Source organism: Perca flavescens, chromosome 4 (assembly GCF_004354835.1).
Source record: "Perca flavescens isolate YP-PL-M2 chromosome 4, PFLA_1.0, whole genome shotgun sequence".
NCBI lineage: Eukaryota > Metazoa > Chordata > Actinopteri > Perciformes > Percidae > Perca > Perca flavescens.
Genome location: NC_041334.1, coordinates 1,712,199 through 1,738,432, shown reverse-complemented (window position 1 = coordinate 1,738,432; position 26,234 = coordinate 1,712,199). Strand labels below are relative to the sequence as shown.

At 44.3% G+C, this 26,234-nt stretch overlaps 1 protein-coding gene across 1 annotated transcript in view; it reads right to left on the bottom strand.

Moving 5' to 3' along the window:
• The window catches only part of dag1 (dystroglycan 1), a 60,876-nt gene that overhangs the window by 7,523 nt on the left and 27,119 nt on the right, over positions 1 to 26,234 (bottom strand). Inside the window, exon 2 of the mRNA XM_028575406.1 lies at positions 16,521 to 17,271. Coding sequence (XP_028431207.1) covers positions 16,521 to 16,931 — 411 coding nt within the window. The 5' untranslated portion in view covers positions 16,932 to 17,271. The remainder of the gene's footprint in view (positions 1 to 16,520; positions 17,272 to 26,234) is intronic.

Genomic DNA, 26,234 nt, shown 5'->3' with positions numbered 1-26,234 from the left:
TCGATAGTCAAAATAGTTGCCGTCTATCGACTGATTGGTCGACTGATCGTTGATCGTCTACTTACTAAAGGGCAGTGGCGGTTCTATGTGTAGCCTTTTTCTAAAAAGCGTGTGCGCTTCTGTGTGTGCGTCGTGTGTGTGCATTTCTGTGTGTGTGCGTGTCTGTTTGTGCGCTTGGTGTGTGTGCGTGCGTGCATGTGTGTGCGCGTGTGTGCGTGTGTCTGCGCATGCATGCATGTATTGTTCTTCCCCGGTGCTGCCTGTGTGCTGGTTAGAGCATTAATGATGTGTCGAGGGAACACTGCCTCTACATAATTTATCAAGCAGGATTTATTAGCCGCAGAATTAACTGGTGGGGGCTGAGAAGCGCAGGATGTATTTGGTCTTGTTTTTGGAGTTGTGTGTGCGGATGCATCTTCACTCCCCTGTGATCCATTTCTCTCCATCAGCCTCCTGCCACGGGGACGGCCCCACTCGTATAATTGGCTAAGTTATTTTAATTTTAGTCTTGTTTAAATTACAATTCAGAGCACCGCTTATGAGTGTGTGTGTGTGTGTGTGTCTGTGTGTGCGTGTGTGTCTGTGTGTGCGTGTGTGTCTGTGTGTGCGTGCGTGTGCGTCTGTGTGTGCGTGCGTGTGCGTCTGTCTGTCTGTCTGTCTGTCTGTGTAAGGAGTAGGGCTTAGTGGACATTAAGGCTGCAACTAACGATTATTTTTCATTGTGGATTAATGTGTGGATTAATGTGTGGATGAATGGATCAGTTGCTTGGTCTCTAAAATGGTGAAAAATTGTGGATCAGTGTTTCCCCAAAAACTCCCAAGATGACTTCCTCAAATGTCCTGTTTAGTCCCCAACTCAAAAGATCTTCAGCTTCCTGTCCCAGATGAGAGAAGAAACTAGAACAATATTCACATTTAACAAGCTGACATCACACAAGTTTGACATTCTTTCATAAAAAAATAACTCAAACCAATGAATCGATGATCAAAATAGTTGGCGGTTAATTGAATAGTTGACAACTAATGGAGAAATCTTTGCAGGTTTACCCCGAGTCTTCTCCCACATCCTGAACTGAACACGGTGACTGTGACAGGTCAGTAAATCCCCCAAAAGCTACAGACCAAAAAAGCAATGTTTTCTCCAAGTCACTGTGTTCAAACACAAAGTGCCTTTCAAACTCCTCCGTGAACGCAGCACAGAGTGTGTAGCTGCCTGCCTCCCTAAAAGAACATGAAAAATACATCTAAATCCTCCAAAATGTCAAGAAACATATGTCGTATCTTTTGCCTGGCACAAGGCTTCAGAGCGAGAGAGCTTGATGTTTGGCCCTAAAGGTGATGGTGTGCTCTCGCAGACGCCTCACCCCCCACCACCACCAAAAGAACAACAACAACAACACACACCACTGGCAAGGTTAGAGAGTAAGCCCTGCTCAAAACAGCCATGGAGAACTCTGTGTTTTGGAAGATTGGAGAGATGTGGAGAAGCACGGAGGGAAGCTTTTAAAAAAGGTGGTGGCAAGGGCAACTTAGGGCGCAGACACAACATATAGAAGCAACAAACGCTCTGCAGTGCCTACATTGGTATTTTTGCTTATTGTGATGTCATTTCTTGAAAGGAACCCTACAGAGCTAAGAAGAGCAAGATCCTTTTAGTTTAACATGAAACAGCCCCGAAATCCCCATCACCAAACTCCACCAGACTCCATGTAAATAATCAGGACTTTCATCATCGTAAAACACACTTCATTCAAAATGGACAGAAACTAAATAAAACTACCAAAAGCCGTCTTGGTTCATCTTTCCACTTTTCCAACAATCATCACTCTGGTTTGGTTGAAATAAACCCTGAATTCACCCATTTCCATGTGGAGATATACTGGCTCTATACACTCTAAAAGTCCTGATTATTTACATGGAGTCTGGTGGAGATATGCTGGCTCTATACACGCTAAAAGTCCTGATTATTTACATGGAGTCTGGTGGAGATATGCTGGCTCTATACACGCTAAAAGTCCTGATTATTTACATGGAGTCTGTCTCTGTACACTAAAAGTACAGTGTGAGTCCCTTTAGCCCCCTTCTACTCTGCCCGACTTAAAAGACTGTTAATTAAAGCCAAGTCAGTGATAATCTAATTAAAGTCCAGGGGCTTGTTTGATCATCTTTTTCTCGCTCACTGACACGCGTCAGCCGCAAAGCCGCCGTGACTATCCGCGCCGTAAGCTCCAGCGATTGGGCGCCGTGCTGCAACAAACGCCGGGTATTTGAAGTCTGGAGTATGAGCGACGGGCACGAAACACTGGCGGACGTTATCGCACATCACCCGGCATCATGCTTATTTCACTCTGCATCGCTGCTCTCGCTGCCTCTGCCTCCTCAGCTGTTCTGCTCAGATTACAGTCCTCCGGCAGAGAGGCTTGAAGACGCCACTTCGGCCCGCACCACAAGTGAAAGGAAAGCAACAAAGAAACACAGAACCACATTGCTAAGAAGTGTTCAATTTCAGGTTGTTAGTTTTTTTAGACCCTATTTTCATATGTTTTTGTGTCTAAGTGACTGATGGGAACAACAATCTATATGGTTTAGGATCTCAACCAAAACCATACAACACATGTTTATTACCTTCAACTAACAATTACTAGTTGATTAATCGATTAGTTGTTTGTTTTATAAAATGTCAGAAAATGGTGAAACAAATGTTTCTCAAAGTCCAAGTTCATGTCTTGTGTTGTCCAAAACACAAAAGGTGTTCAGTTTAATATGATACAAAAGAGAAAGAGAGCAGGAAATCTGCCAGCATTTTCTACCATTTTTGCTTGAAAAAATTACTTTAACGATCAACCGATTAGGAAAATAGTTAGGAGATTATTTTCCTAATCGATGAATGGGCTAATCGTTGCAGCTCTAAATTGCGCCAAATTGCATCTTTGTCCGTCTCTCTGTCTGTCTCTCTGTCTGTCTCTCTGTCCATCTGTCTGTATGCCTGTGTCTCTGTCCATCTGTCTGTATGCTTGTCTGTCATGCACTCATTAGGACTTAGTCATACAGCACTTTACTATGTACACCTCCACAAACACACACGTCGTTATTATCCCTAGAGACGTGCAATCACAGAGCTCCTATGAGGAGAGAAAGACAATCAGATAGAGGGGGGGGACAAAGACAGAAGTAGAGAGAGAGAGAGAGAGAGACAAGTCAAGCGAGAGACGGCCTAAACGTTGAGATATTACGAGGAGGCGTGCCGGGAAAAAAGGCTGCTCATTGTTGCGGAAAGAGGAGAAGATGGAGAAAGGAGAGCATTGTTACCGGGGAGACGGCTGACAGCTCGACAGATAAGACTCTTATTTTGAAGGAGGAGCCAGGGCCACTGTGATAGGATGACTTTAGGCGTGGTGAAGGAATGGGAAGAAGGAAAACAGAGGGAGCATGGAGGGTAGGGCTGTTCAACTCAAACCGTATATTCAAATTTGGAGTGTGGAATCGAATCGGGCCGCAGAGGTTACATGCCGAGAGAGAGAAAGAGAGAGAGAGGGAATCGCTGGCACGGTCCGTGTTTTCAGTGGAAAATGTGTGTTTAGGGGGATGGAGGGATGGATGGAAGGAAGAGAGGGTGTGGGGAGCCGTTGGGTGGCCAACAGGCAGGCGGATGTTTACGAGGGGGAAATCCATCTTGAAGCCCATTTTCTCCCGTTAAAAATTCATCCGTGGCCCCGGGCCACAGCAGCCACATTCACACTCCTTAACGGTGCAATCTAGGAACGGCAACGGGAGACACATGAGCCGGCTCTGGAGAGTCAAACAAACAACCGGGCGTTTAAAAAAAAAAAAAAAAAAAAAGGAAAACTTTGCAGATTTTGGAAATTACTTTTTGATTCATGTAAATGTACATGAACTCTGCAGCGTCAGCAACACTGCCCAAAAATTACACACACCACAACTACAACATTCCTTTAAAAGCAGCACGCCGTCAGCGCTCCAATTAAAGGCTCCGCTCACCCTAACTACAGAATCACACCCGCCCCTTTTTCTTAGTCACGCAGATAGTTCTCATGTGCTTATGATAGAGACAATATTACACATATCTGGTAGGACAAGGGATATGGAACTACATGCTGTACACATCGACGCTTCACTGGTGGAATTGAGTGTGAAGAGAAAAGTGTGTGTGTGTCTGTGTGTGTGTGTGTGTGTGTGTGTGTGTGTGTGTGTGAGTGTGAGAAGATATGTGTGTGTGTGAGAGAAGAGAAAGGTGTGTGTGTGTGTGTGTGTGTGTGTGTGTGAAGAAAGGTGTGTGTGTGTGTGTGTGTGTGTGTGTGTGTGTGTGTGTGTGTGTGTGTGTGTGTGTGTGTGTGTGTGTGTGTGTGTGTGTGTGTGTGTGAAGAGAAAGGTGTGTGTGTGTGTGTGTGTGTGTGTGTGTGAAGAGAAAGGTGTGTGTGTGTGTGTGTGTGAAGAGAAAGGTGTGTGTGTGTGTGTGTGTGTGAAGAGGAAGAGAAAGGTGTGTGTGTGTGTGTGTGTATATATGTGTGTTGTTATGACAAGGACACTAGAAGGCCTCTGCAGCAGTCGGCCCAGGAGCAGTGTTGGCTCGGCAAACACAACGCTACCTCACAGGCTACGCTGCACACCGGGGGGTGTCAAAAGACACACACAGACACACACACACACACTTGTATATTTGAACGACCCGAGAAAAAGCTGCTTTATTGTCACTTTTCTAAACAGTTTTGTAGGCTTTTGCCTTTTTTGATGTTTTTGTAGCTCTTTTAACGTTGCTTGGAACAAAAACACTGAGTGTGTGTGTGGGTTATCTCCGTCTCAGCGTGTGGTACGTTTTTCTGCTGCAGACTCCCCCCAGCTTCAGCTCTGACTAATGCTACACACACACACACACACACACACACACACACACACACACACACACACACACACACACACACACACACACACACACACACACACACACACACGTTTGCTGTGGAGGAGAATCTCAGCCTGACTACTAAAACCAAGACTTAACCCTCAAACAGCCTTTTAAACTTGTGGGGTCCACAATTTTGGGCCCCACAAGTATACTGTATTCCCAGGTTTTTGGACCCCACGAATATAATAAAACAAGGCCACACACACACACACACACACACACACACACACACACACACACACACACACACACACACACACACACACACACACACACACACACACACACACACACACACACACACACACACACACGTGAGATCAGTACTCGGTATCGGGCAGTAATAAATGGTCTCTCTAATCTCTAATAGTGATTATTTATAGAAGAAGTTATGTCAGGACCCGTTCTAGTTGGAGCAGGTCTACTGAATGGTTTCGTCTTTACAGCAGTGATGAATAACTAACTGCTCTGTATCAAACTGCCCTAATAGGCAGTGTGTGTGTGTGTGTGTGTGTGTGTGTGTGTGTGTGTGTGTGTGTGTGTGTGTGTGCGTGTGTGTGTGTGTGTGTGTGTGTGTGTGTGTGTGTGTGTGTGTGTGTGTGTGTGTGTGTGTCTGTGTGTGATCTGTAATCACAGCGTGCAGAGTCTAAATATAATCTGCTACTGTAACCTTCACACGCCAAATATGGCTCGGCTCTCAGCGCCGGGGAAACCAATGAAACTCCACTTCCCCCTTTTGGGTGGTAACCAAGTATGCTGGATCAGATCAATAGGTTAACTGTATTCATGCAAAAAAAAGAGTCAAAAACTTTTAAAAAAGCACCTAAAGCATAAAAAGAAAATGCGCAAAAACGTTGGGAAAAAAAGCAACGAAAACTGGCAGGCCAAAATTTTATTGCGAACCTTAATTGATATGCGGGGCGGATCTAAATTTGCGAGGGGCCGGGATTTGGCCCTCGGGCCTTGAGTTTGACACATATGGAGGATACTGGCCGGTCCGATGCTTTTCTGGTGAACACACGCCGAAAAATTGTGTGTGTGTGTGTGTGTGTGTGTGTGTGTGTGTGTGTGTGTGTGTGTGTGTGTGTGTGTGTGTGTGTGTGTGTGTGTGTGTGTGTCTGTGTGTGTCTCTGTCTGTGTCTCTGTGTGTATGTGTCTCTCTCTCTCAGTCCAACAGTGGCTGTTTGACAGTAATTATGTGTGCTAAAGGTCAAATGGAAATGACGCCCTGAAATCCAACCCTGACATGAAGGCATCACAGTGACCGTACACCAGCGGGGGAAGAAGTATTTTCCGATCCTTTATTGCAGTAAAAGTACTAATACCACACTGTACACATACTCTGTTACAAGTGAAATGTTACTGAAGTAAAAGTGTGTAAGAGAGTAAACAGGAGTACATGGACTTAGTTACGGTCCAGCAGGATAAGCCGTGTACATGGACAGACAGTTTCAGGAGCTCGGAGCTGAGAAAACGCCACATTATGAATGGATTTTATGGGAGCGTATAATTTGGGACGGATGAACCAAAAGCCTTGCCTGCTGCATGTTTAATTACATAGCAACATGGCCACCGCCGACCCGGTGCCAGGAAACTCATTGCGGCATGCTAGCGTACAGCTACGGTGACTCATATGTTCTGGTGTGTGTGTCTCTGTGTCTGTGTGTGTGTGCTCTCTTAATACCAGTTTTCCACTGCTGCCCTGCCAGCTAACAGCGATGGAGCTACAGTGTCTCTCTCTCTCTCTCTCTCTCTCTCTCTCTCTCTCTCTCTCTCTCTCTCTCTCTCTCTCTCTCTCTCTCTCTCTCTCTCTCTCTCTCTCTCTCTCTCTCTCTCTCTCTCTCTCTCTCTCTCTCTCTCTCTCTCTCGAAGGCAGAGAGAGGCAGCTGAAAAAACAGACACTTTTATTAAAGAGGACAGCCGAGAGAATCAGAATTAAAATACATACCAGCTAGACTGCAGAGCAGGGTCCAAAAATAGGCACCACCCGCCAGCCAAAATGCTGGTAAAAAATATGCACATGGCTGGTAGATTTGCTTCACTCACCAGCCCCCCAAAAAAAACCCAATGCTAATCTATTGAGTGAGTAAAATTTGAACATTCACTAGCCATTTTAGTGAATGTGGCTGGTGGATGTTGATTTTGAACCCTGCTGCAGAGCAAATAGAACGAGAGAAAGAACACAGTGATGGCTGTGGGTTTAAAGCCCGTCAAAAAGAAAGTGCAGAAGATAAAGGGGGGAAATAATTGTTGCACGTGCAGAAACAATGCTCGTCTTGCAAGCTTATCTGCAGTTAAAGGAGGGACAGAGAGAGAGAGAGAGAGAGCGTGAGGGAAGAAGAAAAAGACAATATGCTGTACTGAGACACTAAGCTGTTTCTATGGCTAATGAAAGTGAATAAAGAACACAGTGATGGCTGTGGGTTTTAAAGCCCGTCAAAAAGAAAATGTGGAAGATAAAACGGGGGGGGGGAATAATTGTTGCATGTGCAGAAAAAAATGCTTGTGTTGCAAGCTCATCTGCAGTTAAAGGGGAGAGAGGGAGAGAGAGAGAGAGAGAGAGAGAGAGAGTGTGTGTGATGATGTGGAAGAGAAAGTAAGAAACTATGGTGAAAGATGGGAGGAGAGAGAGAGAGACAGAAGAAAGCAGAGGAGGAGGCGATAATGGATAGAGAGGACAGGAAAGGACTCAGCGGGGAGGAGGAGAGAAAGTTAGTTTTCCCACCAAAATGCCCCCCCGGGATGGGGAACAGCCCTTTACAACAGCAAGCTACTGTCTCCATTCATCAAGAGGGAATGACTCAAACAGCTAGTCACACACACACACACACACACACACACACACACACACACACACACACACACACACACACACACACACACACACACACACACACACACACACACACACACACCCCATGTCCTCTCTGTGTGATCTCAGGCAGACCAAATAAACTGTTTGTTATCCAGCGTGGAGCTTTAGGGCAAATTTACATGGATACAGACAAAGCCACAGCAGTGAGTGGAGTGTGTGAGTGTGAGTGTGTGCAGAGTAATTAGCTGTGAGTATCTCTCTTTTTAATCTGCATGCTAATACACAATCAAAATATTCATAAAGGCATATGCAACATATGCTTTTGGGCAAACATGCAAATAAAATAAATAAAAAACTACAGAGAAATATCCTCATTATTTGTTGTTCACACACACACACACACACACACACACACACACACACACACACACACACACACACACACACACACACACACACACACACACACACACACACACACACACACACACACAGCTGGACTCTGAACCAAAAGTACAACAGAATTTGTCAACGTTGGTTGTTTTCCTGGAATGAAAAAGAGAGGAGAAAAAAAAAAAAGAAAAGAAATGGAGCCCGCCTGCCAGCCAGCCCATCGGCCAATCAGCTAATTACGGTGGTAATTGCGGTAATGAGGCGACGGAGAGTACTCATCTGTTGCCCAGAAGCCCCCGTTGTTGCGACCACTTCCATTAATAACAGTCGGCGATACAAACACCGCACTGCAGCACCTGCACACACGCCGCGCTGAAATATCACGCCGCTGTCGGAAGAAGTATCCAGACCCTTTACTGCAGTAAAAGTACTAATATCACACTGGAAACATACTCCGTTACAAGTTATAGTCCTGCAGTAAAAATGTTCTTTCAGTGAAAGTCTGTAAGTATCATCAATCAGCTGTAACAGATGAATGTAGTGGAGTAACTAGAGTAACTAGTAACTAAAGCTGTAACAGATGAATGAAGCGGAGTAACTAAAGTAATTAGTAACTAAAGCTGTAACAGATGAATGTAGCGGAGTAACTAAAGTAACTTGTAACTAAAGCTGTAACAGATGAATGTAGTGGAGTAAAAAGTCCAATATATTTCTCTCTGAAATGTAGAAAGTAGAAAAGTAAAAAGTGTCAGGAAAAGAAAAGACTCAAGTAAAGTACAAGTACCTCAACATTTTGGTACTTAAGTACAGTACTGGAGTACATGTACTTAGTTACATTCCAGCGCTGCCCCGGAGAGGACTGGGCTTCTGAAGTCAAATCTAAAACCCTTTGCAGCTCAGCAGGTATTTGATAGTTAGACAGCCTCTGAACCTTGTCATTTATTCCACAGCTAAAAAGTTTAAAATCATTTCCTTTAACAAGGTGAACGGGTCTCCTCCGAGAGGAAAATGCACCAGAAATCTAATTAGAAAACTTGTCTGGATCAAAGAGAATAGGAAATTATTTGCCTAAACCGCTTTAGAAAAAGGAGCACATGTACAAACCTTAACGGTGTTTAAACACAATGTGACATTCACACGCCAGCAGTTATGTTTTTATGCATCTGAACAGTCAGCCTCATCTTTAAGTAACGGTTATCAGCTACAACAACACATCACTTCCTGACTGTATACAAAGTCATGAACCGGCGCTATCGGAGAATAACTCTCAATCGATGGGTTGATTTCATCCACAGATCTGGAAAGATCTTCTACACAAAGAATTGAGAAAATCTTAAGATCTTGTGTTTACCAGAGATGTGCTCAGAAGTTTCTTGGAAATAAAAGCATAAAAAATGACTAATGGACTAAAGAAATCTTAGTCGACTGAGACCAAACCGACGGAGAGGCGGCAGCCCAACATTTGTTACAAGCTGTTCAATTTGTGTTCTGACCATGACTTATGACTAATATGATTACTTTTTGTTTTGATATCAATATGCTACTTTTTATATCCTGCTTTGAGGAATCTAAACGTTGTAAATGTAAACATCATCATAAACCATCCAACCATCCAAACGTCCAACCATCCAACTATCCAACTATCCAACCATCCAACCATCCAACCGTCCAACCATCCAAACGTTCAACCATCCAACCATCCAACTATCCAACCATCCAACCATCCAAACGTCCAACCGTCCAACCATCCAACCATCCAGCCATCCAACCATCCAACATTCCAACTATCCAGCCATCCAACCATCCAACCATCCAAACGTTCAACTATCCAACCGTCCAACCATCCAAACGTCCAACCATCCAAACGTCCAACCATCCAACTATCCAACCATCCAACCGTCCAACCATCCAACTATCCAACCATCCAACTATCCAACCATCCAACTATCCAACCATCCAACTATCCAACCATCCAACCGTCCAACCATCCAACCGTCCAACCATCCAACTATCCAACCATCCAACTATCCAACCATCCAAACATCCAACCATCCAAACATCCAACCATCCAACCATCCGAACGTCCAACCATCCAAACGTCCAACCATCCAAACGTCCAACCATCCAAACGTCCAACCATCTAAACGTCCAACCATCCAAACGTCCAACCATCCAACTATCCAACCATCAAACGTCCAACCATCCAACCATCCAACCATCCAACCGTTCAACCATCCAAACGTCCAACTATCCAACCGTCCAACCATCCAACCGTCCAACCATCCAACCGTCCAACCATCCAACCGTCCAACCATCCAAACGTCCAACCATCCAAACGTCCAACCATCCAAACGTCCAACCGTCCAACCATCCAACCGTCCAACCATCCAACCGTCCAACCATCCAACCATCCAACCGTCCAACCGTCCAACTATCCAAACGTCCAACCATCCAAACGTCCAACCATCCAACCATCCAACCATTCAACCGTTCAACCATTCAACCATCCAACCATCCAACCATCCAAACGTCCAACTATCCAACCATCCAACTATCCAACCATCCAACCATCCAAACGTCCAACCATCCAACTATCCAAACGTCCAACCATCCAACCGTCCAACCGTCCAACCATCCAACCGTCCAACCGTCCAACTATCCAAACGTCCAACCATCCAAACGTCCAACCATCCAAACGTCCAACCATCCAACTATCCAAACGTCCAACCATCCAACCATTCAACCGTTCAACCATTCAACCATCCAACCATCCAACCATCCAAACGTCCAACTATCCAACCATCCAACTATCCAACCATCCAACCGTCCAACCGTCCAACCATCCAACCGTCCAACCATCCAAACGTCCAACCATCCAAACGTCCAACCATCCAACCATCCAAAACGTCCAACCATCCAACCGTCCAACGATCCAACTATCCAAACGTCCAACCATCCAACCATCCAAACGTCCAACCATCCAACCATCCAAACGTCCAACCATCCAAACGTCCAACTATCCAACCGTCAAACCATCCAAATGTCCAGAAAGAAATCCATATTTTTTAATATACATACTTTGAAAATGGGTCAAATTGAACCCAAGGACAATACAAGGGTTAAGCCTCCCTCTCCTCCTCTGAGGCTGATGTCCTGCACCCCCCCACACCTCAGCTCTACCCCGTCTGAATAGATAATCGGGGGTGTTGGTGTATTCAGGCCGCTCAGCGAAAGGTGAACGGGCAGGCGGGCTGTCACGGAGCTGGAGCCCTCTCAAACTCTGGCCAATTTTCATAAGAAAAGGCCATTAGTATGAGTGCAACGCCAAGCACAGAAATTGATTTGGCCTTTCGCTCCACAACCTTGAGCGCAGACCTTATAAATACCTGACGGGGGGGGGTACTCACATCAAATCTAAAGAGGAGGGGAAGGACAGCGGTTGAAATTTGTACTGGAGGAAAGAGCAGGAGTGCAGGGGAAGGGGAATTAGAAACGGAGAGGAAGTAAACAAACTGAAGTAGTAGATACGGAGCTGACAGTCCAGGAGCAGAGGAGGAAGGAGGAGGAAGGAAGGAGGTGTCGAGGCTTTCCTTAGTACAGTTCCACAGAACTGGAGCTGTGTTCCAAACCGTTCACTCACTCACTGTTCTCTATATTAGCGTTTATTAAATATTGAACTATATAGGGAACAAACAAACCAGATTTCGGACACTAAACTGAAAACATTGTAGCGTCAGGAGATGATCTGGTTATTTGTGTGACGGAGGCATTGTGTAAACAAACTGAAACTAAAATACTTCTAATAAGTCCCTGAAACAAACCGAGCACTCAGGATAATATTAAAGGTTGTATATTATATATATGTATATGCATGTTACATTTCCACTGTTTAGAAACTAAAGTCCGCTCCATTTTTACTCTTTAGTTTCCGCGGGTCTTTCTGCTTCTTCTTCTCCTCCGGGAAAACACGACCATCGTGATGTCTCCCCCCCCCCCGGTCAAACACACTAATCCTAGTCGCGGGCGCTGGACGGGAAATTGACAAGTGCGTCGGTGTTAAACTAGCAAAGACAGGACATAGGGCTCCTTAAGTGGAAGCTACTTTTTCCCCCTTTATGTGCAACCTATGTGTGAAAAAAACCATCGATTTGAGCAGACTGCTGATTGGCTGTAGTCATACATTCTCTCTCTCTCCCTGTCAGCTGTAGCTCGCTCTACCTTCTAGTAACGTTGGACGTAGCGGTCTCGAGTGAGAGAGAAAAAAGCGTTAAAAGTGGAACGCTATCACACTTTCCTCCTTTCTCCCCTCATTGGACTAAGTTTGTCGACGCCACTCTGTGCGTGCATCAATAAGTCAGTCTGAGGTCCTGTAGGTACGGGACGATGTCATGTAGGATTTATGAATGTACGTTAGCAACAGGCTAATTCACGACGGTGCTATTTTATGTGTGAGCTAATATTGCGCATCTGTTCATGTGCGCTGCAAGAGTTATGTTTCTGTTTATTGAATGCGTTATTCAGTGCATACATAACCGTGAATGTAGTTTAATCTCAGTAATGACGGTATGTTAGGTTATTACTGTCGCTCTGTTGAAGGCAAACGTCCCACTGTACTGTCGTTATGCAGATCAGGACATCTGATTGACTTTACTGCACCGTACTTAAGTGAAAGTAGGTCAAGTTGTAAAACCTACCAGCAGGGCACCATTTACAGAGGGCATTTAAATGTATCTCTAATCGTTTCTATGTTAACTGTTGGCCCATAGTAAAGATACCGCTACCCCCCCCCCCCTCCGACCCCGACGACGATATCATCGTCCATCACGATGTTTTACTGTAACCATCGTCAACTGCCAATTTAGGGGACATCGCCCAACCCTAATCATCGCCACGTTGGCTAGTTACTTTACAAACTTTAACTGTGAATTTAAAGCCCTAAACACAACCGGGTTTTATTTCAATCTCCACAAGCGGGGATAAGCCCGGCGGCTGACCCGTTGGGCCGGGGATGCACTGTCAGAAGAAATATGCATCATATCCCTTTTAATTTTCCCCGACAGAACACACAAGGCGCCTGTAGGGTGCCGCCGCAAGCCGCGTCAAGTCAGCCGAGCGTCTGCAAACAGCCCCGTTCAGTCAACTGTAAACTGCATAAAAAACATTAAGACTAATGAAAAATTCATACCCAGAATTAAATCTACGGTTTGGAAATGCACCAACTAAAACTAAAGTATTAAGACCTCTTTGAATCCTTTACCTCCGTTCCTTTTCAAACATGTATTTCTGTGACAGAGCCAAGCCACCACGCGTGTGTGCAGGTTTTATTCGGGGGTGGTGCGAGTATATTTTCATGCTGCTCTCCGCCGGGGGAACTTGATTGATATGATCTGATGTGATTTGACAGGAGCGAAAGAAAGGAGCAAGGGAGGGATGGGTGTGGAGGGAGAGACAGAACTTAAAAGCAAAGGATGGAGGAAAGGGGGGGGGGTGTGCAATAGGATATGAAAGGCTGGAATGTGATGGACGGAGATAAAGGGGGAGGAGAGACGATAGGGGGTTTAAAAAGGGAACTGAAGGATGGAGGAAGGGAGAGAAGACGGGATTAAAGGGTAACTGATATTTATATATTTTAATCAATCTGGACCCTATTTGCCCATGTTTTTTTTGTGTCTACGTGACTGATGGGAACAACAATCTTTTGATATTGGTCCAGCATGAAGCAAGACCGAAACTAATTTGTTAAAGAGTAAGATCCTTCTTGTTTAACATGATTATTTACATGGAATCTGGTTGAGTTTGGTGATGGTGATTTTGGGGCTGTTTCATGTTAAACTAAAAGGATCTTACTCTTTCTATCTCTGTAGGGATCCATCCCATAATGTTGTAAGAATAATAATCTGAGTCTGTCAGCGGCAACAACAGAACTTTTAGTGGACGCTGACTGATGCTGAACATTAGTCCTGTAGGGTTACATTACAGCCCGGTTCACAGCTGCTGGTTACAGCGTTCTCACTCAACACCTGACCAGTTTCAAAGATTGTTTTTCACATTAGCCACTTAGACATCAATACATGGGAAGATAGGGTCCGGGTTGAAAAACAACGAAATTACTGTACCCTTTAACGGTGTAATGAAGACAAAAGGAGAAGAAAGAGGGGATGGATAGACAGCAAGGTAAGAGAGATGAATGGTTAGAGATGGAGAGGATGCAATGAAGACGAGGGACAGGAAGGAAGAAAGGAAGGAAGAGAGAGGGAGTGTACAATATTAAAGGTTTAGCCTGAAGGAGAGAGAAGGAAAGTGTGTCTGGAACAAAAGGAGGGGTGGAGGGAAAGAGGTGGAGAAGGAGGAGTTAAATTGTTGTAGCTGGAGGTAAAGTCTGAGAGTTTTAAAGGGAGGAGAGGAAGATCACTGCTAGTAAAGGAAGAGAAGGGAGGATAAAGATGAGTAGTCGAGAGAGAGAGCGAGAGAAGAAACAGTAGAAGCAAAGAGAGAGAGTTAGAGGAGAGGGAGGGTAATGCTACTAAAGCCTCCAATTCAGATATGAGGCTCCATATATTAGAGGAAATTGGCCATCGTGGAAAATGCAGCGCAATTAAAAAAAAGGGCATATTGCTCCGAATGGCTTCAAATGTGTGCATTGCCTCGGGGCAGCTTCTGAGCAATGGCACACCAGGGACATATTTTTAGGGAAATGGCTCCTTTATAATTGTTCTCAGAGTTCATCTGGAGTCAACACACTCACTGAGGCTGAAGTAACTGTACCCCAACCCCAACCCCCTCCCCCAAACACTCGTTCATCTACCTGTGACTGTACGTACATGTTTATAAATGTGTCATCAGCATAGACTGTGAAGATAATGGACGAAGCTTCCTGTGTCTGAAACTTAACCCTTGTGTTGGCTTCCTGTCGACCATGCAACTTTTTGTTTTTCTGGGTCAACATTTTAGTTCGACATTTGTCACTTTTCCCGGTCCTTTTTGTTGTTTGTTTTTTTCAAGTTTTTTTTTCACTTTTTGCGATGTTTTTGTAGATTTTCTGAAGCTTTTTCCGGAATTTTTGACACTTTTTTCAACGTTCTTTTTCTTCAATGAAAGTAGGAACCAAGCCAACTAGCTACGAGATGAATCGTCACCATAAAACATTTGATTCGGCAAAAAAAAAAAATTTTGAAAACGGCAAAAAAGCCAAAGAGACAAAACTATCGTAGACTTCAATGGTAGAAGCTCGCTCTATCTTCGCGGGTTCCCGGGTACGGGATATGTTTCTATGGTAACAGCGAGTTGGAACAATCACAGCCGTCGTTGTTAGGCTTAGGATTGTGGGTAATGTAGTAATTCTCCATAAGATTGCGAATAAAACGGGTTTTTCTTTAAACCAGATTGATAGCATAGAGACTTCTAACTTCTACAGGAGCAGAAACTTTAATTCCACAACCTCACAGCTTGGGGGTTCAGACTACCTCGGATGGTTTAGACTTTATGGCTGATAATCAGAATCCTTATGGAGAACATAACAATAACAATAGCCTTTTTACTTCCAGAGTGGGGCTGGGCGATAGGGAGAAAATCAGATATTACGATATTCTTGACCAAATACTAGGGCTGTGCAATTAATCGAAATTTAATCGTGATTACGGCTCCCAATGATCACAAAAACAGAACAATCAAGAAAAACTTATTTAGCTCATTACGTTTTGCGAGTAAACTCTTATTTTCTCTTGTGTTCTGAATGAAAAAATAAAGTTTAAATATGAAAAGTATTAAGGCAAAGTTCATAGTTGTATGTTTTTTTTACTTGATTTATTGAATTTTTTCCACTGTTTTTTAAGTATAATAATTGCAACATCTTTCCAGAAGTCAACGAGTAATTGTGTCAAATTATCGTGACTTCAATATTGATTATACTTTTTCCCATAATCGAGCAGCCCTACCAAATACCTCGAGATCTATATTGCAGCGATATTCTAGGGTTGACAATTGGTGCTTTAAGAAAATATCTTCACACTTTTGAGTTTAGATAAATAATCATCAGTAATGTGGACATAATGTCTAAATGGGGAAAAGGCAAATAATAGAACAGCTTCAACAGTCTGGTAAGTTCAGAAAAGTACATCACTTTACTGTAACGCAGCCTTTAAAACCAGGGAAAGACAACACTTATGTCATATTACGATATCCAAAATCTAAGACAATATCTAGTCTCATATCATGATATCGATATAATATTGATATATTGCCCAGCCCTATTCCAGAGTGACACTGTTGAGTTAATGTGGAAGCTATGGACAGACAAATGAACTGAGAAAGAAAGAAAGAAAGAAAGAAAGAAAGAAAAAGAAAGAAAGAAAGAAAGAAAGAAAGAAAGAAAGAGATGCTGGGACTCACCTTGACAATATCCCCCAGGTAAACATCCTCCATCTTGTTTGGCACCGTCATCTGGAAGATCCGACCAACTACCGCTGAGGAGTCTGGGAAGGCGGTGGGTGCAGCGGCCGTGTTCTGCTGAGTCGCCGCGGCGGCGGCGCTGTCGCCGGCCTCCAGCGCGCGGATCCTCTCCGTCACTTCCTGGAAGTCCTGAAGCAGCGACGAGTGCATGGAGGCCTCCAGCTCGCTCCTTCTTTCCCCGCTGCCTGCGTTGACCAGGACGTCGATCTCCACGTCGGCGCGGACCGACGGCCACGAGCAGCACGCCGCGGCCACGAGCAGGCCGAGCAGCCAGCCTCTAGTCCTGGGGGGTCTCACCTCCAGGGCCCTGCTCGCCCCGGCGCCGCTGCCCAAACTCAGTTTACCGTGCATTCTTTTTCCCCTTCTGTCGGCCCGTCAATGACGCGGGAAATAAAATAAAAAAAGGAAGGATGTCCAAGTGGGAGGGGGGGGGGGGACTTAGGGGGGAGCATGCACCCCCGACAAATCCTGAGCAAATCCCTCCTTTTTAAATCTCCCTCCCTCCGTGTCCTTCTTTCCTTGGCGCCGGGCTAGAATCTTCCCTCCTTCTTCTGTTCCTCCTTCTCTTTTGTCCTCTTCTCCCGCCTCGCTTTTTTGGCTTTATTCTTCCTCTTCTCCCCCCCCCTCGGCCTTTTGTCCTCACCCCCTCAGAGGTTTTGGAGTCCCATTGTGTGCCGAGCACCTTTGAGATCTGTAAGGAGACAAAAGACCAAATGGACGGCATGGTTAGTTACGGAGCGGAGGAAAACATCCAGCTTCTCAACAGCAGCGCTAGAAGTAGTATCCAGATCCTTTACTGCAGTACAAATACTAATACCACAAAGTAAACATACTCAGTTACAAGCTATAGTCCTGCCTTGGAAATGTTACTTCAGTAAAAGTCTGTAAGTATCATCAGGAGGTGTGTGTGTGTGGGTGAGTCTGTGTGTGTGTGTGTGTGTGTGTGTGTGTGTGTGTGTGTGTGTGTGTGTGTGTGTGTGTGTGTGTGTGTGTGTGTGTGTGTGTGTGTGTGTGTGTGTGTGTGTGTGTGTGTATGTATGTCTCTGTGTGTGCAGGAAACTTAATGAGTACAGTAACTAGTAACTAAAGCTGGAACAGATGAATGTAGTGGAGTAACTAAAGTAACTAGTAACTAAAGCTGGAACAGATGAATGTAGTGGAGTAACTAAAGTAACTAGTAACTAAAGCTGTAACAGATGAATGTAGTGGAGTAACTAAAGTAACTAGTAACTAAAGCTGTAACAGATGAATGTAGTGGAGTAACTAAAGTAACTAGTAACTAAAGCTGCAACAGATGAATGTAGCAGAGTAACTAAAGTAACTAGTAACTAAAGCTGGAACAGATGAATGTAGTGGAGTAACTAAAGTAACTAGTAACTAAAGCTGGAACAGATGAATGTAGTGGAGTAACTAAAGTAACTAGTAACTAAAGCTGGAACAGATGAATGTAGTGGAGTAACTAAAGTAACTAGTAACTAAAGCTGTAACAGATGAATGTAGCGGAGTAACTAAAGTAACTAGTAACTAAAGCTGGAAGAGATGAATGTAGTGGAGTAAAAAGTACAATATTTCTCTCTGAAATGTAGAAAGTAGAAAGTGTCAGGAAAAGAAAAGACAACAGTAAAGTACCTCAACATTTTGGTACTTAAGTACAGTACTGGAGTAAATGTACTTAGTTACATTCCAGCGCTGCTAAACACTCGATACTCAGTCTCTAAAAGCTCCTGGCACTGCATCAAAAGTCAATCCCCGCCTCTTTAAACAGATTCCTGCCACACAAATCTCATTGTCGATAGAAATCAATCATCAAGGGGAGGGGGGGTGTTAGGAGGGGGATAAGATTATCAATACTGTGGAGTAATCTGATTAGTTCTTACAACAACACTATCTCTCTCCCTCTCCCTCCTCACATCTAAGGCTGCAACTAACGATTATGTCCTGGATGAATGGATGAATAGTCTGGTCTCTAAAATGTGGATCCTAGTTGTCCCAAAAAGCCCAAGATAAACGTCCTCAAATGTCTCAAAGATCTTCAGTTTCCTGTCACAGAGGAGTGAAGAAACTAGAACAATATTCACATTTAACATATGAGAGAGAGAGAGTAAGACAGATAGATGGAGAGAGAGAGAGAGAGAGAGAGAGAGAGAGAGAGAGAGAGAGAGAGAGAGAGAGAGAGAAGGAGAGGGGACAGTGGCTTAGTGAACCAATCAAAGCTTTCTCGGAAACGCTAATGAATGCATGCCTTCTCTATTGTGAGAAGGGTCAAACTGAGTGAGTGTTAGTGAGTGTGTGAGTGTGTGTGTGTGTGTCCATTGTCAGTGTGAAGGACTGAACTCAGGGGTTTGTTATTCATGCAGCTCTTTCATGGAGGAGAGGATCCCCTCCTGTGCAAGTGTGTGTGTGTGTGTGTGTGTGTGTGTGTGTGTGTGTGTGTGTGTGTGTGTGTGTGTGCGTGCGTGCGTGTCAAACACTCAGCCGTTTTTGTTGCTTTTCCCAACGATTTTGTGTGTGTGTGTGTGTGTGTGTGTGTGTGTGTGTGTGTGTGTGTGTGTGTGTGTGTGTGTGTGTGTGTGTGTGTGTAATGATTTCCCCTGCGGGTTTTCTTTGAAGAGAAAGAGATAGACAGAAAGCAGAAGGAAAGAAGAACCAAAGAGAGAGGTGAAAGTGAGCCCTGCTGTGACTCCATTCGGCCCCCGGAGCAGATTCCCAGATTGAAAGTGAAATCACGGCAAGGTATCCCCCCCCTCCCCCGGCAACAACAGGTAACCATGTCCCCTCTGCGAGCCTCGTGGTCGCTGCTGCCTGGGCGTCGCCGTGCAGCCCCTTCAGACCGAGCCCAAAGACCCCCCCAGCGTTCTTCCCTCTACACCGTCTGACGTCTGTTGGAAGTCGGGATGTTTACACTCTGAAGTGGAGCTTTCATCAACGCCACCTTGGAGTCATTCGTGCACACTATTTGCAGCGACGACATTCCGTCGAGCTTTTTAAAGCTTTTTTTCGAAAAAAGGTTTAAAAAATGTCAAAAAGCAACAAAAAAAAAAGAATAACTCAAATAAATGACAACAAAAACGTTGAGTGTTCTAAAAAAACTGAAATAATTGCCTTAAAAAATGAAAAAAGGAAACAAAAATGTTTAAAAAATGTCCCAAAAAATGTCAAATCAACAAAAAAAAAGGACAACAAAAACGTTGAAGTGTCCAAAAAACCCTCTGAAATAATTGCCAAAAAGATGCATAAAAATAAAAATGCTTTTGACACTTTCTTTGATTTTTAACTTGTGTGTGATGTCAGCTTGTTAAATGTGAATATTGTTCTAGTGTCTTCTCTCCTCTGGGACAGGAAACTGAATATCTTTGAGTTGGGGACAAAACAAGACATTTGAGGACGTCATTTTTGGACTTTTTGGGGAAACACTGATCCACATTTTAGAGCCCGAACTACTCATCCATTCATCCAGGACATAATCCAGCCATTAAGCTACAGTTTCAACAAGCCCTTTCAAAAGTAATGGGATAAAATCCTTCCCATTTCCCCTCATTGCTTTGTCCCTGTTGTTGCGTCTGTCATCCGTTTCTCTTTCTTTCATTGCTTCTTTCTGTCTTTTAGTTTGTCTCTTTTGTCTTTTCAACCCCGCACAGCTTTTTTTCCTCGCCGTCTTCCACAGGTTTGACGCCACACCTTCTCTCTAAACTCTGTAAAACCTTCAGAACACAGCTCGTCTATTCATCTGGTAACAATAGGGCTGATGATGGGGGGGGGCACGCCGAGCCGGCCACGCTGCCGGGTAAAGAGGCGCTGCCAACGCAGAGAACGAGGGAGACAAAAGATGGAGAGACAGAGAGAGACAGACCGAGAGAGAGATATGTGTGTGTCGGCTGAAACTAGTTCACTGGGTGCCATGGTGACACCTTTGTTCCAAACAAGCACTTTAAGGATGTCTGTGTGACTCTCTCTTCCTATTGGCTGAAGCCTCTCGCCGCCCTGCAGTGACTTCAAGCAGAGAGCGCTGAGATTTATGGCGTTTGGAGGGACGATTGTCCCGAAGACTTTCCCACATGTTGATCACATTTTGGGGCGGTGTGGTCAGGAGAGGATGGGGGGGGGAGGGGGTGATATGAAGACTTAGCTTTGCATGTGACCAGTCAAGAACACGGGGAATTTCCCAAGTGGAACCACTTTTAACCCTCGTGTTGTCTTACTGTCGACCACGCAACTTTAGGCTTTTCTTGTGTCGAAATTTCAACATTTTTTGTCATAGTTCACAAAGTTTTTGTTAACGGGTCAAATTTGACCCGAGGACAACAGGAGGGTTAAAGAGCTTCAGCGTTGACTTCACTTCTCAGACCGGGAGACATTGTCCTTTATTTTTTTAACAGTCTGTGCCAAGGACGGACAGACACGGAGAGGACATCCTGAAACGCCACTCAGCAGCCAATTACAGGACAGGAATCTCCACACGGGAGCCAACCAGAGACATCTCGTCAAGGACGAAAACATTGACACCTCGGTGTCCACTCATCTGTTCTCGCTTTCTTTGCTCTGTCTTCCAATCCCCCCCAAAGTCTCAGCTGATGCCTCTATTATTAACCCAGACGGGACCAGAAACAGGGGGGGGGGGGGGGGAGGGTTTCTAAATCGGTCACATTCCTAAAGGATACCGCCAGACTGACAGGTGACACTGACGCCACGCAGGACACAAATATCTATTATACTATTATACACACAAATAGTGTTCAATTTGTCACCTATTTTTAATTTAGTCTTAGTCTTGTGCCAAATGTCCTTGTTAGTTTTAGTCATATTTAGTCCGATAAACATTCTCTAAAGATTCTACTGGTAAATGTATGAGAAAAACTCATTACTACTCTCACTATTCTCTGAAATTAAAGAAATAACACATTTTCAAGAAGATATTCTGAGAGTTAAAGCTGCAGAAAGCGATTATGCGCAAAGATTGTTGATGTTTGAACTCAACTGCCAAACAAACACAAACACCCCCCAATTCACAGACCGATAACTACTGGCTGGCTGGCACATTCACATGCTTTAAAACCTCTTTGAGACTTTTCTGTTCAACCAGAAACAGCTCTGAAGTTTCTAGCCCTAAACCCACCAGACTCCATTTAAAAAAGCAATACTTTTAGCGTGTATAGAGCAAACATATTCTCACATGTAACTCAGTAAACTATGTGTTAATTTCAACCAAAACTAGAGTGGTGATGGTTGGAACAGTGGAAAGATGAACCAAGATGGCTTTTGATAGCTTTATTTAGTTTCTGTCCACTTTGAATGAAGTGTGTTTTACGATGCTAAAATGTTTATTTACATGGAGTCTGGTGGGTTTAGTGAACGCAATTTCACGAATGTTTTTATGATCTTACTCTTTAACAGAAAGGACGACCTCCTTAGAAATCCTTTCCATAATGTTGTCAGACACTTAGAATATTAATCTGAGCCTGTCAGCGGCAATAATGTTATTTCCCCCCCCGGCTCCAATACGTCTTCGTATCCTCATTAAGCTCACCATACACCACCTAGTATTTACACAAAGGCAGTGTCTCTGCATTATGAACAGTGGAAGGGGTTTTCCTGCAGATTGTGGATCAAACTCCGGATTACGACTCGGTTTACCTTCACAGAAAGATTTAGATATTTAGCGCGGAGATTAGACGCATTTTAGGTGTTTAGCTGCCTTTGATCCAGAGAGAGAGAGAGAGAGAGAGAGAGAGAGAGAGAGAGAGAGAGAGAGAGAGGAGAGATTATGAGTCCGGTGTTTGAGGATAAAACAAGTCATTTAGCATTGTTCTTTAATAGTGTGTGTGTGTGTGTGTGTGTGTGTGTGTGTGTGTGTGTGTGTGTGTGTGTGTGTGTGTGTGAACAGACGGTGGAAAGTTCCGCGTGTCATCCGACGCTGAAGCAGCTGAAACACTCCCAACCACCCAGGGAGGTAGAAACCAGAGAGGAGAGGAGACAAGGATGAGAGGAGACAAGGATGAGAGGAGAGGAGACAAGGAGGAGAGGAGACAAGGATGAGAGGAGACAAGGATGAGAGGAGACAAGGATGAGAGGAGACAAGAAGAGGAGAGGAGACGAGAAGAGGAGAGGAGACAAGGAGAGGGGACAAGGAGGAGAGGAGACAATGAGGAGAGGAGACAAGAAGCAGAGGGAACAAGGAGGAGAGGAGACAAGGAGAGGAGACAAAGAGGAGAGGAGACAAAGAGGAGAGGGGACTAGGAGAGGAGACTAGGAGGAGAAGGGACTAGGAGAGGAGACAAGGAGGAGAGGGGACTAGGAGAGTACAGGAGACTTTTTTTCTACACTTTTGCAAAAGAAAATTGAAACGTTTGCAATACTTTTGGATGTTTTTCCCAACGCTTTTAACATTTGATGTATTTTTCCAACGTTTTTCACACTTCACTTTTTTTTTAATGCTTTCAATGTCTCGGCTGTTTTTTGTCAAAACAGAAGACACTACAAATACTAAAGAAATAATTCCATGTTACATGGAACTCAATTTCCTCAACTTTGTAAAACGAGAAAAAGATTCCCTCACTGATCCAAAGAGCTTTAAAGACAGATTAATAACAAAAAATAAAGAAATATGACTATAAGTCGCGATGGAACAGGTATCTCGGAGGACAGATCAGAGACCAGCAGGAGAGCAGTGGGAGTCTTTCGACTCTCAGAGGAAACAACTAACTAATTGTGCGATAAAAACCGATTCCTGAGAACATCATCATCTCCAAATCCAGCCGACAGAGCAAAACAACTCCCGCTGGAAAGTTCCGGCCGCTCCCTGAACGCAGCAGCTGAGCTTTGGGAGATGTGACAGACAGTCAGACGCAGATGTGAACCTGCCTCCGAAAACACACACACACACACACACACACACACACACACACACACACACACACACACACACACACACACACACACACACACACACACACACACACACACACACACACACACACACACACACACACACACACACTTCTGGAAAAACAGGACACCAGCGAACAGAACTGCACACCGGGCTCCAGGGTGGGGCTCAGCTGGACACATGATCCAGCCAGTGGAGTCGCCCCCCTGATGGCAATCACAAAGAATGCAACCTTTTTTGGAAGTTTCTTTATGTATTAGGCACTTTCTGGTTGCCTTTTTCATCGCTTTTGTCACTTTTCTTGACGTTTTTCCTGCTGGAAATGAGATACGATGCAGCTTTAAGGAACTTCAGCATTGACTTCATTTTTCAGACCCGGAAAACTTTTGTCCATTATTATTTTTAATTTTTTTACAGTCTGTGCCAAGGACAGGTCAAATGACTCCCGCTGGAAAGTTCCGGACGCTCCCTAAACGCAGCAGCAGCGGACAGTCAGAAGCAGATGTGAACCTGTACCGGGGGCTCGGCTGTAAACATAACCTAGCCTAAAACTAACACGCCATGTCGGGCTGAGCATCCGCTCTGAGACACACCTGCACACTAAGATTTCACTATTATTTTACAGAATTTGATACAGGTCCTGTAAACAGCATATTCTGTTTGGATATTCAGTCCTTGATGCAGTGGCCGCAGAATCGACTTCCGACCTGCGGCCCTTTGCTGCAGGTCATTCCCCCCCTCTCACTCTCCCCTTTCATGTTAAGCGGTCCTGTCAAAATAAAAGGCCTAAAAATGACTTATTCCCAGTGATATCTGTTAAATATAAATGTCTGCAAACAAATAGGTTTAAAAACTGCAAATGTCTTGTAAGAACTGCAGCAGAAGATCATATGGGGGAACATGTGAAAAGGTGAATGAATGAATGGTTTATTTGGGTTTACGTTATCATGAACAAAGCATGACAATTTGCGTGAATGTGCAATCGACAAAAATCGTATTTTGCACGTTTAAACCAGTCACAATATAAATCACACAATCAACAACAGAAATGGGATGTAGGCTGAAAGCCAAGGACTGTTTCTGGCCTGTATCCTAATCTATCCAATCCATAAAATAACCCAGAATATCTGCAGAAGAAACAAAAGAAGAGAAATCATTGAGGCGTGGCTGCTACGTTGAACTCCAGATGTGCAAAGACACAGCAGGGAAACTGGGAGCTGATGTTATGAAGGTTGGGGCGGCTTTTCCGGCCCTCCCAGCTGTCACACACACAAACACAAACACACACACGTGAACGCTAAAATATCTCCTCTTCTTTGTTGTGATATTAGAAAAGAAATCAAACCAATTTGTGAACTTTCCCCGAGATGAAAGATTCCGAGAAACTTTCCTGCCGTTTGAAAATATTGTTCATATCGACGTGTAGGTTTTAGTTTCCCTCCCCCCTACCTCGCAGGGCTCAGTGTGCTCGTTCCTCGAAATGAGTTTTTAATTTGAGGCGAAGCACTTAAAAAAAAAAAAAAAACGGAATAAAAATGAAGCCAGCGAGGCAGAATCATGGGAGTTGCGGATCTTCTGCGAACGCAGCCAAACACATGTCCACTTTGATTAAAGTTGAGTTTTGGAACGGCGAAGCATCAGCGCTTTCGCTGCTCGCTTATAGAGTGTGTGTGTGTGTGTGTGTGTGTGTGTGTGTGTGTGTGTGTGTGTGTGGGCTAACAGCTCATAAGGGGAAAGTGCTGCGATGTTTTGCGCATCTCAGTAGGCTAATTATAACACTGCAACGGCTGCAAAAAATGAAACATGAAAGAATTAACAATCACAGAGAAACAGAGAGAAAGAAAGAAAGAAAGAAAGAAAGAGAGAGGGGAGGAAATACAATTATTGTTGTAGATTGTGTAGGTAGCAGGAGTAATTACATATCAGTCCAATTAGACTGCTGAAGTTGTGTTTTCACTCTCGCTCTCTGTGTGTGTGTGTGTGTGTGTGTGTGTGTGTGTGTGCGTGTGTGTGTGCGTGTGTGTTAACTCCTCAAACTGTCTTAGGCTGCAACTACCAATTGTTTACATTCAAGCTGACATCACAGAAGTTTGACTTTCACAATCTAAAAAAAAGGCCACGAAATCCTGGAGGGACTTCATTGATTATCAAAATAATTGGCAATTCAATTTTGTCGACAACTTATCAGTTAATCTTTTCAGCTCTAACCAAATGTTTCAGACACAAGCACAATATATTCACATATCCATATTCCATAGTTTGTGCACGCACACACACATACACTAGGGCTGTCAAAATTGCTCAAAAGTGACGTTCGAATATTCCCTCTAAAATAACACCGAATATTCGAACTATTCGAACATCTGGTTGCGCATGCATCCAAGGTGGCGTGCGACATCGTGACGTCAAAATGATGTCATATCCGGCCGAGGTCGCACACGGCTCTTTTTTTCAGCGGTGCGCAACAAAGCGGAAACAGGAGCCTGAATGAGTTCAGCATTGAGGGTTAAGATGAGTTCTTTTATGGTGAATGAAAGGCTCGATCCCACCAAGTAGGTCATCCAATCAGATCGAAGCATTGACGGCAATGCTGCTGCCAGTTCTGCCGTTGTTTACCCTTTTCTTCTTCTTCTAGTCCGTAGAAAGAGCAGCGTCGGTAGCATTTGCTCATTAGCGCCACCTCTGTTCAGGAGAAGACTGCAGCTGGTGTTGTGACCACCAGCGCTGGTCACGGAGATCTCATGATGTCACATTTGTATGCGCCAGCTGGG